The sequence below is a fragment of the Mollisia scopiformis genome (genome assembly GCF_001500285.1).
Source record: "Mollisia scopiformis unplaced genomic scaffold LY89scaffold_30, whole genome shotgun sequence".
Classification (NCBI taxonomy): domain Eukaryota; kingdom Fungi; phylum Ascomycota; class Leotiomycetes; order Helotiales; family Mollisiaceae; genus Mollisia; species Mollisia scopiformis.
The window spans coordinates 260,297-271,459 of NW_017263610.1; the positions used below are offsets into that span (position 1 = coordinate 260,297).

The 11,163-nt window shown below is 43.9% G+C and overlaps 1 protein-coding gene across 1 annotated transcript; it reads right to left on the reverse strand.

The window, feature by feature from the left end:
- Positions 1-8,186: 8,186 nt before the first annotated feature.
- LY89DRAFT_690565 (uncharacterized protein) lies at positions 8,187-11,066 on the reverse strand. Its single transcript, XM_018216122.1, has one exon. The coding sequence runs from the start codon at positions 10,742-10,744 to the stop codon at positions 8,483-8,485; it is 2,262 nt and encodes a 753-aa protein (XP_018063367.1). The 5' UTR covers positions 10,745-11,066; the 3' UTR covers positions 8,187-8,482.
- Positions 11,067-11,163: the final 97 nt, after the last annotated feature.

Consider the following 11,163-nt stretch of genomic DNA (forward strand, 5'->3'; position numbering starts at 1 on the left):
GTTTGAAGGAGATGAGGTGGAGAATAGAGGTCTGCTGTCAAGTTTATAATTGCTGTCATCGCTTAACCTTAATTCGTGTTTTTTCTCTATTATCTCTGCCCAAAAGACAACTCCCATCTCCTTCACCATCACACTTATTCTCCGTTTCAAACACGCTCCAAGTAATGTCATATGTCCCAGTGAAGGAGGCTCTGAACGGTCGGTCGCGGCGAGAAAGGTTTTCCGTTCCGGCGGTGGGTATATATACCCTTCTATCCGTAGCCTTGTCTGCTTGTTCTCTGCTTTACTTGTGAATCATGAACAGTGAATCTGGTTAAGTGAATTACGGTGAAATCCGCGGACATTATTGTTTGAGGAGTATTTATAAACTTTACTTTCCTACTCTTCTCCTCTTTTTTCCATTGGACTTCAAATCGAAATTGTCAAATGGTTTCACTGCTTTTTGGAGAGTGGGTAGTTGGAGATGATGAATTGAGATACAGAATGGTTTGCTGTCTAGTGTGCAGTTGTTGTCAATGGACTTGAGTATCTCCTCTTTTCTGATGCTTTCTCTGGACCCAAGCAAACTTACTTCCAAACTCTTCGTCGCGACTTACACGTTCAATCTTAGCCTCCCAGTCTTTTCCAGGGCCAAATCTCTAATATTTTCGAACCACCTTCGTCGGATAATTATTTTTCCGTTCGGAGTCTGAAGTCATGGTTTTTATACCCGTCTGTGTTCCGATTTCTGCTCCAAGGCTATGAATCACGAACGGTGAATCTGTTCATGCGAATCACAGTTAGTTTTACAGAGATTATTCGAAGTGGTGAATCAAAGTAGATTTTACTGTTAGTCCGCTCCTCCAGGTCTATATAAAACACCAATATCTCTAGGCAAGGAGTATACACTTCCAAGTGTGGGGAGACTACGATCGCAAGGGTCTCGGTGCCCTGGCTTGATGCCCTGGCTTGATGCCCTGGTCAGAATAATGACTCTCTAAGAGGATATGTGGTTTGGAACTCAAAGAGTTTTAACCTACAAGGATAGTAAATGATTGTTATTGATGTCAACAATAGTTATCTTGATTCTTCTTTTTGCAATGCTTATTGTTGTTGTCAACAAAATCCCTCTCGTTCTCCTTTCAGCTGTCACAAATTGGAAAGCTTAAAGTCTTTTCTATTCAAGTGCAATCTTTTACGACAGAGCCGGGACATAGGCAAGAACATTGGCAAAGAACCACATCCAAGGCCTCGATAACGGTAATCAATCTGTTGTTCCGTATGAAGAGCGAAGTAGAGGTACATATACGCAAACCATCCCTCAAACTCCTGATTCACTGCCTTCTCTCGTGTTGTCGAACAGTATATGGCCTTATTCACTCTGTTGTCTCGAGCAGAACTTTGTGGTCCTTAGCCTCACGGCCTATGAGTCAGTATATAAATGCTCTGAGAGAACTCGTGCTCATTCACTCTATTGTCTCGAGCAGAAGTTTGTGATCCTCAGCCTCGCTGCCTATGAGGCCGTGTATATAAACACGTCATTCTCGTCTTTCTTTACAATTCATTGACATCGTCCTCCCTACTCTTATACAATAGTGTGATCTTGGGAGAAAGGCTCCTAATGAGTAGAGCTGTACCGGGTTCACGTTTTTGATAGTTCAAGGGAGACAAAGGGGTGTGTGCTCGTATTTTGCATAGTAAAGATATGCTGTTGTCAAGAGATTAATCGTTGCCAACTTATGCTTTTACTTGTGCCTCACACGAACAAGCCACTTAGACAACAAGGACACCAGTCCCTGGCCATTTCAAGCGGACCAGCTTTCTTTGTCCCAATATTTTAAAAGTGGCAAAGTGGTTCTTTATATATCTAAGCAAACCTCCAAGGCTGGGTCGTTATGCGTGAATATAAGTCGTGTTCCGCTTTGGCGATTTGTGAAGATTGAATGTCGTGATCTAGTGTTGGACTTTATAGTCTCTTGGCTGCTGAAATATTCTCGTGGAGTAAAATTCGGGAACGAGACACTGAGGTGAATCAAGAACAAGAAACAAGAATTTTGTACCTCCAAAATAGGGTGTGCCCTGGGTATAAATAGCTCATTTTCTGCAGATCGAGGCTTGCGATTTTCATTACCTCGCACCACAACTTGGAATCCTGGACCGGCGTTTGATGCTCGAACCTGCTAGACTGTTGAAATGAAGCTGTTCGTTTTTGTTCTTTGAGAATTAGAGAGATCAACGAGGTTCTGGTATCAGTGGTTTCAAGCCTGATAACTTATACTGTTGTCAACATGTTTGTTGTTGTCAAGTATTTAAGTTGAAAATATCTTCCAAATACCCGTGACTCTCGTGATAGAGAAGTTGCCATCAAATTTGATGCAGGTTACTCTCCGGAAGGAAAGTAGTATACATTCAGCTCGAGGCTCAGTAAGACTTCGCCCGTCGCACAGATTGAAGCGAGGCGCGATCCCTCTTTGTTAGATTCTATCAGTCAGGATTCGAAAATCAGGGCTGTATTTATACGTCGAGCCATGAAGCGATTGAATTCGAACGTGACATTCACTTTTCTAAGAACAGCTTGAAAGCAATGAAGTAAAATTCAGTTAATTGAAACGAAGAAATTGAGGAGTGGCTGAGAATTCCTTCTTACGATACGGATATAAATAGCTGGGACTCTGTCTAGTTTACAAAACATACAAAGAAATTGAATAGTGCGGCTAACGGCCAACAAGAACCAAATAGCGTCAACGAAGCTTAAATAAGCCCGGAACATTGTTGCACTAACTATCTTACTATTGTCAAGAACTTTTAGTTAGTGGGTTGATACTATTAATTGATAGCCAAAATTTGAAAGCCGGGACGAAGTTAGTATGCGATCATTACTAGGAATTACTTTCTGAATGCACTTGATAATATGAACATGGTTGAAAGTCCCAGGCTATGACATGGCTTTTAGTTATGATCAGTTCTAGGTTTGGAAATTTCGAGTCCAATAGTAGATAATAATTGTCTTGGAAAGAAATATTTATAGGCGGAAAAGTCGGCCGCTGGCCGATTTCCCATAGAAGTGAAGTTTCATCGATTAAAAGTAAATAAAGTTGTGAGTTAGTAGCGAATTTACTTCTAATAGGGAGCAGAGTTCTCCTGGGTATATTGACTAACGTTCTTTGTTACTTGCTCTATTTAGTTTATTGATTCCACAGCTTCGTCCTAGCCTAGCTTTCTCCAGTACAGCAGTACCCTGCAATGTGTAGTGGTGGGAAATGCCGTAATTTACGGCGGTTCGATGCTTGATGAGTTAAACAAGGCATTGACACTCATCTCTGAAGCGACTACTTTTGGAGAAGTGTTGTTATCAAGATTTCGGCTGTTGTCGACTGTCTTCAACACAGATTCATCCTAATTCTTAAAGTCTATTCATTACACATCTATATACTCCTCAAAATCCACACCCAAAACCACACACTCCAATACACCAAAGCCCTGAAGGTAGTTCAACATTGTTTGGGTACTGTGTGCAAAGCTTGAAATTGTCCGCGGCGGAAATATTTATAGGCAGAGTCCCGCAAGCAATTCCGCGGCGGAGCTGTAAATAGCACAATGAAAGATTGTCGGCAGAATGCCGGAGAATAGAGCGGTGAATAAAGACGTGAGTCAACCTTCTATTGGGAAAGGATTTTCGGCAGCGGAGCTGTGGATAGCATGAAGATTGAAAGATTGAATACCGCTAAATCGAGTTGTGAATGAAGTTGTGAGTCTTCGGGTAATTTGCTTCAAGTGGGTAGAGAGATTTCACACATATATAAACTAGCGTTATCGACTTTTTCATTCTATGCTTGCAAAACGACTCTGCTAGCGAAGATGCATAGAGTGTTTGAAGATGAAAAGGCCTAACCAGATCTGGAGATGTTTTTTTTGGCCTGACGAAAAGACTTATGCTTTTCTTTAAAGCCAAGATCTCTAGACCTTTTATTGTTGTCAATATCTTCATTATTGTCAACTCACTCTGATACACCTACGTTTTTGTCCGACCTACCACCTTATCAGAAACAGACATCTTCGTGAGTCAGAGCATCATACCCAAGTCCGGCATTACACACTCCGCCAATCTTCAACCAAAGATACATTGATTTGCCGCACATTCCTCATCTAGGTGAATCTAGTTGAAGGCTCAAGGAGGTATATATAGGCGGAGAAATCGGCCGCAGGGTTTTGTTTCTGGGAGACGAGAAGTGAATGAGTATCGGCGGAAAAATCGGCCGATGGCCGATGGCCGATTGAAGTGAATGGACGAAGTGCAAGGCTGTGAATCATTGCAAAGAAGGGCGGGAAATCTTTGGGGATATATAAAGTAGCGTTCTTTCTTCTTTGCTAAATTTTCTTTATCCACATCCAATACTTGCTCTCCTTCTGGCTTTACCTAGTAGTCTATGACATGGTCTAGTGAGGGGCATCAGAATTGACTAGCAACCAGGTCGTTTCTATGGCAAGGGAGTTACTTTTACTAATCATTAGAGAAAAGTCATGAAAGTTAATTGTTGTCAATTTTTTTAGCTATTATCAACCATTTCTTATTTTAACTTAGATTATTCCAACTCTCAATGTCTGCTATCACAAAATCTATATATGCCCAAGATTTGCGTACAATACGACACACTTTCAAGCGAGGCTCAAGTCACACCCCGAATGACCCGACTTGTTCTCCATGATGTTGCACGTTCTAAGTTGGAAAGGAAGAGGAAATGGAAAGGGTATATATAGGCAGGAAAGTGGCCCGCAGGTCGGCCGCTCCACGGTGAATGTGGCCTTGTTTCCCAAAGAAGTGCAGAGCGGAGTGACTTCCAAGCTCTTGGAGTCGATGTAGTCAATGTGATGTCAAAGAAGATAGAGAAGGGCAACCTGGTTATCTCTTTGAGCTCCATTGGCCTGAAGGATGCGTCCATTCGTCATGGATGTGTCCACGTCTTATAAAACTCGATTTGGGATTTTCCCAAGACCTACACACTACGACACAACGTAAATAGCGCAGGGCGTTGAATATGAAATGTGATTCATTGCTAGTGGAAAGAAATTTTCTCTAGGGGTATACAAATTAGCGTTCTTCTCGCGGAAGACTTTTTCCCCTAACATTCTAAGAAGGAAATCAAGAGGCGACTATAGGAGAAGATTTGCTGTGGGGTATTGGGATGCTGGAGAATGTTCTGAGTTGTTAGGAGTTAAGTGTTCTTTGATGTAAGTATAGCCAGAGCCAAGGACTGAGCCTTAGGCATTTGATTGCCGTCAAGTATTTGGTTGTTGTCGATTCTCTTCCAATCGGACTTCATTTCCAGTCAAAATATGAAAGAACACAAGAAATCTGAATATTAGCTGGTTCTCCTTTTTCGCTCACTAATCGCTTATATGCAAGCGAGCAGGAGAGGGGAGCTGGTTATTAGATTACAGCAGCAGACTGGCCTTGTCTTCTCTGAAGTAATGCGGATTCCAACATGTCTTTGGCAGAAGTATTTATAGGTGGAAAGGTCGGCTGCAGGGAGTCTTATTTCTGACGGCAATGAAGTGAAAGATTACCTAGGTAGGGATGGAAAGATCGGCCGCCGAGAATAGTGAATGCGGTCTTGTTTCTGCGAAAAATAAAACATTATGGGCGGAAAAGCTTGGTTGTGGACGCAGTGAATATGGTCATGTTCCTTGTCTCTGAGAAGGTGAAGGATTATGGGCGGAGAACTCGGCCGCAGGGGTAGAAAAGAAAATAGTTTTGTTTCTGGGTGAATGAGAGAAGTGAAAGCTTGTGAACCATAATTAGTGAGCGGAGAAAGTTCCCCGGAGGTATATAAACTAGTGTTTTTGCTCCTAGGATTTTCTTTCTCGGTATTTAGTAAAGTAAGCACAGAGAGGAGGCAAAGTATGTGCTTTTTGGAATTAAGTGTTAAAAGTATTTTGAGATCTAGAGCTTATGTTTAGCTGCAGAACCAGGAACTCTGCAGAAGTGATTATTGTTCAGTCTTAAACTATTGTCAACTCTTTCTTGCACAAACTCTTTCCGATTCTCAATATCCGTCCTTCATTAAAAACCATATTCGTCCCCAAAGTCCGCACATAACAACACACACTCACAGCCTACAAAGTGCGGCACTCTTTCCAACACGACAGTCCCATAGAACAGCCCCAACAAAGGACACCAAACCTGAGAATTTTACGAGGTGGGAATTCGAAGTATATATAGGCGGAAAATCCGGCCGCTGGGAGCAGTGCTGCCTTGTTTTCCAGAGCAGTAAAGAATTATTGTCGAGTGAGTGAATAAAGTTGTGAATCACTGCTAGTAAGGAATAGGTCTTCTTAAGTATATAAACTAGCGTTTTCTCTCCATGGTTTCCTTATTTTATTCGCTCTTTCTTTATGACTGAGCTGCAGAACGCTGAGATGTGAAATGTTAAAGAATCTTATAGGTAGTTCATTGAAATAAATTTTCCGTAGATTTTTCATCCTTCTCTCTAAACTAAGTTAACTTAGAATTATGATTGTTAAACACTAAATCATTAACAAATTTTTCTTATATAAACTCACTTTAACGCTCAATGTCTGCCCATCACACATTTTATATGCGCGTCCAAAGTCCGCACACAATAAAGTAAACTCTATAATGCCGAACAATTCTTTTCTGATATACGTTTAATCCAAGAACAATGTGGGACAAAGTTGGTTCTCATGACGCCGGTAAAATTGTTGAATAAAGCAATAATAAGAAGGCACGATGGAAGTATATATACACGGAAAAATCGGCCGCCGCGAAGTGCAGCCTTGTTTCCCAGAGCGGTAGGCAAGTGAATAAAACTGTGAATCACTGCTCGGGGGAAAATCTTTTTTTCTCCGGGGTATATAAACTAGCGTCTATTCTTTTTCCTTTTTCTTTTGATTCTGCAGTTCCTTTGCTGCTGATGAAGAAGACTCCGATGGGGAAGAGAAGTGGATGGCACCACAGGGAGCTACTGCAGACGTGAGGATGCTTGGAGTTTTTTGAGGCATGGTAGGGGAAGGATGTCGAGGAAAGATTTTATATTGCCGCTGTTTGCTTGCTTTGTGTTGTTGTCAAGCTTACTGCTGCTGCCGAAGTTACAGCTGCGGTTAAGTTTACTGCTGCTATCATCCATTTCTTAACGCATTACTCCACTCCAACCTCCTGCCTCTCACCTCGCCTCGAGCTGAAAGTCCGCCGGGACCTTATCACAAGGTGAGGTGCTCTTCCCTCTTACTTCCACTTGAGAATTTTCCGTGCGTTGAATTTCCTAAACCTGCTACAATTTGATATATTTATACCCTCTTTAAATCTATACTTTCAACCTTTGAGTCACGACCTTTCCCACTCCTTGAAGAGTTGAAGTGAATCGAAAAGAGTGAATTGAAAACTCCAAATTTTGAACTTTCCAAAATGTCAAGTTTCTCGAGTATAAAAGCCCACACTTTTACTACACTTCAAGACCTTCCACAACAGTTGTTGAAGGTCGAGATGAAGGAGAACGAAGAGAGGAAGACCGAAAAGAAAAAGAATTAACGGGGAGCCGAGCGGGAACCACTGTTCCTGGACTTCCCTTCACCGCGTCCTTGCCGTTGAGCTCTTGTTGCACATCGCGCGCTAGTACTTTTTTCTTATCAGTAATTTGGATCTAGTACCTTTTTCTTATCTTCTATATAAAAAAATATTCTGTTGCACATCGCGCGCTAGTACTTTTTTCTTATCAACAATTTGGAGCTAGTACCTTTTTCTTATCTCTTATATATCACGCTGCTTGATTGGATTGTTGTTGTTAAAGCTATTTTTGCTGTTGTCCACTTTCCTACCAAGACTTTGAAATTTAACTTCTTTCACTCTTGTTATTATTCGACCTCGAGAGCATAACTCTCGATCAATAATCATCCCTCAGCGGTGTACAAAGACCTCGTATCCGAACGAGTTGATGAGGAAGGGTTGTGTTTACGTGAGAGAGGGTATTTTTATACTCGGAAGGCTGTCTGGTTTCGAGGAAAGAGTGTTGTGTTGTTGTTGAAGAGGTGAATATGCAGCAGATCTGGAAATCGTCATCTAAACAGTGAAAGAGACTGGTAGACCTGAACCTTGAATCGAGATTAGATCAGTAGTCTTGACCTCCAACAACTAAAGGGACAAAAGCCCAGAAGCCTTCCCAAGTCACGGACGGCACCTGGGGAGGGCATAAGATTAAACTTCTACATTTTGTGTTACAGTACTGCTACCTCTAGACTCAACCATCAATCATCTATGTTAGCTATTGATTGTCAGGATACCAGATAAAAAAACTCCAGACCAGAATTTGCTCTTGTTACAAACAAACGCAACGCAACGCAACGCCAGCCAGACCTCATCTCTCATTTTGTAAAGTTCGTAGACACATGCCAACGCAAGTCTGCCATATCATGCATGCAATAAAGTACCAGGAAAAAGAAAAGCAACGCATACGAAAACAACGTTTGTAGAAAAACTCCAGCCACAAGATTACCACGCATACCCATCTTCATCACCATCTTGACCGTCCCAGTCCTCATCTCCACTTCTCTCTTCGTCTAGGAAATCGGCCTCGGTGACTTGATTTTCAGTCGGTCTCAGGTTATCGATTCTGACTTCAACGATATCGCACATTCCCTGAATGACCTCCTTTTGCATGCCTTTGCCTTTATTCTTGACGAGTGGAGCATCAGAGTCTGAGTCGGAAGTCGCAGCTGATGTGGAGACAAGAGGACTATCGGAACCGGCGGTCTGTTTGAGGATCTCGAGCTCACGAGCTAGGCGATTGTGGCGGGAGGTTTCGCGTGCTGAGACGGTAGGCTTGAAAGGTTCGGGTTCTGGCTCGGAATCGGAGGTTTCGGCGTAAGTGCCTGTCGCTAGGCGGGTACGGGTTGAGCGACGGGTATGCGAGATCTGGTGAGCCTCAAGGGAGCGTCGTGGCGGAGCCAACATCGGTCGAGTGTCGACTGCTGAGAGGAGATCATCGCTCTTGCTGGAGGAAGGTCGCAGTGAGTGCTTGGATACCTGCTTTCCTGACTCCTCGCCGTCATCTGATGGACCCGCCAAGGCTTCTTCTGTAGAGGTTGGTGCCTGGAGTGTGAAGACTGGCAATGGTGGCTTAGAGACGCGCTTAAAGACGCGATCCAATGAACCAAGCCAAGTATCTCTGAAGGATGCTCGAGTTCTCCAAGGAATGTTTATGATAGCTTGGATCGTGAGCTTTCTAAGGTCAGGTAGAGTCGCGGCGCTATCAAGCAGACTTTGGAAGAACATCTCTGCTGCTTCCATCTCCCATTTGCGAAGCTGAATCAATTCAATGCTTCGGAGCGTCGATGGCCAGACTGGGACTTGATCAGGCAACAGAAGCTTCTCATACTGAGGCTCAGAGTCTCGATAAGTGGCATGAAGATTGAAATAAGTGAGATTCATGTGAAGAACCTCTAAATTCGGACATGCTTCACCGAGGATGGGCAGAAATCCGAGGTTCAGGGATTGATTGTGGTTGAGTGTGAGGCTGCGAAGGCATCGGCCATGAGTAACCAGAAATTCGGCAAAATCCTCGGCGACCACCTCCCAGCAGTTGATCAACTCTAAATCCTCGAGCTTGGTGGGCAACAGTGGTAACAGTATCGCGTTAACCAGTGTCGATGACTCGAAGATCAGATGCTTCACCTGAGGAAGTGCTTTGATAGCGTTGGCAAGCGCAGCCTCGTGCTTCGGATCTTCTTCGTCCTTCTTGAGTCCTGGGACTTGATAGTTGACGAAGGCAATCTTTGTAAGAAATTGAAAATATGGCTTCAAATGTTCTGCCGCAAGCGTCTCGATCGGAAATTTCTTTCCCGCCAGTCTCGAGGACCACCGCCAGCTCTTCAAATAGCATACGCTGCCCTTTTCACCTTGTACGGCATTAGCAGCAGTATCGAAATACTCCAGTGCCTTAAAGATCCGGTCAGAGTAATTCCACTTGATGGTAGAGTCTAAGTCTCGGTAAGGAGACATATCCAGCTGGTGATAGAACTCTAGGCTCTTCAGCTGAGGTAGATTCTTGATGAGGTCGAATAGATCGAGATGACCGCTGCCAGGCAGAGAATACGCAACCACTTGTCCAACGTCGATCTGCAATGACTTGATCTTCTTTCTGTAGTCGTATATATGAGTGGAAGGGTCCTCCTGCAGCAGATACATCAATCCATGCGCCTGTCCCATAGGAACAAGTGGCGGGGACTTGTATAAGACTTCAGCAACTGCTTCGCCAAAGGAACGACACAATGGGGCGATCTTGACAAGCCACTGCAGACTTGGCTGCGGTTGAAATGTGTGCTCATCGTAAAGAGGATATGCAGCATATTGGAATATGCGAACGAACACATGGTACGGCAGATTTTGCCACTCTGGCACGACTCCAGATCCCTTTAGAAACTCGATCGTACTGCTTGTCGCTGGCTTTGGGGAGGATGGCTTCGATTGTCGAGCAGTTCGAATCCGCTTTGGTGTTGAAGTGCGATCGGTATACTCGGAGTAGGATGTACGGTTCCGTTTGTGCTTGCGGGGTGCAGGAGTTCTTCGGGCTTGAGAGGCTCTTGTGTTTCGTGGGCGAGGCGTAACAGGAGATTCATCGTGATCGGAGGCTACAGCATCGAAGTATGCTTCAAGTTCACTGTCGGAAGAGCCCTCGGCGTAGGAGATAGCAGCTTTTGCTCGTGTGGCTCGAGGAGGGGTTCGTAACCGGCGGGAGCGACTCGTGTTGGCCATCGTGAGAGGGTGTCTGCAGATCTTTGCTTTGCGCAATTACACCAGATCAGGAGTCAATCCAGCAACCCCAAGGGAAGAATGCAGCAACCCGAGACGGTGATCGTGTGGTTGTCGTGAGTGTTTGCACGGTGTCTGCAGGAGGTATTTCAATGAAGTCATGAACGGCCATATGGCATCGGTTTTTCGGCGCTAGTGCGACTCATTCCAGGCATCGACGGGGCTAACCGCATACGAATATGGCAGAGAATAATAATATATTGATCAAGGTCGTTGAAGATACAGATTGTCGTTGTATGGTTTCGGAGTCAGAGTGGACAGAAGGCTACAATTTTCACAAAGTTCACAGCCCTACCTATGACCTGCAGTTCCAAGGGCCTAAGATGCGGCCGCTGGCGTCTGAAGCCACAGTTCATGAGAAA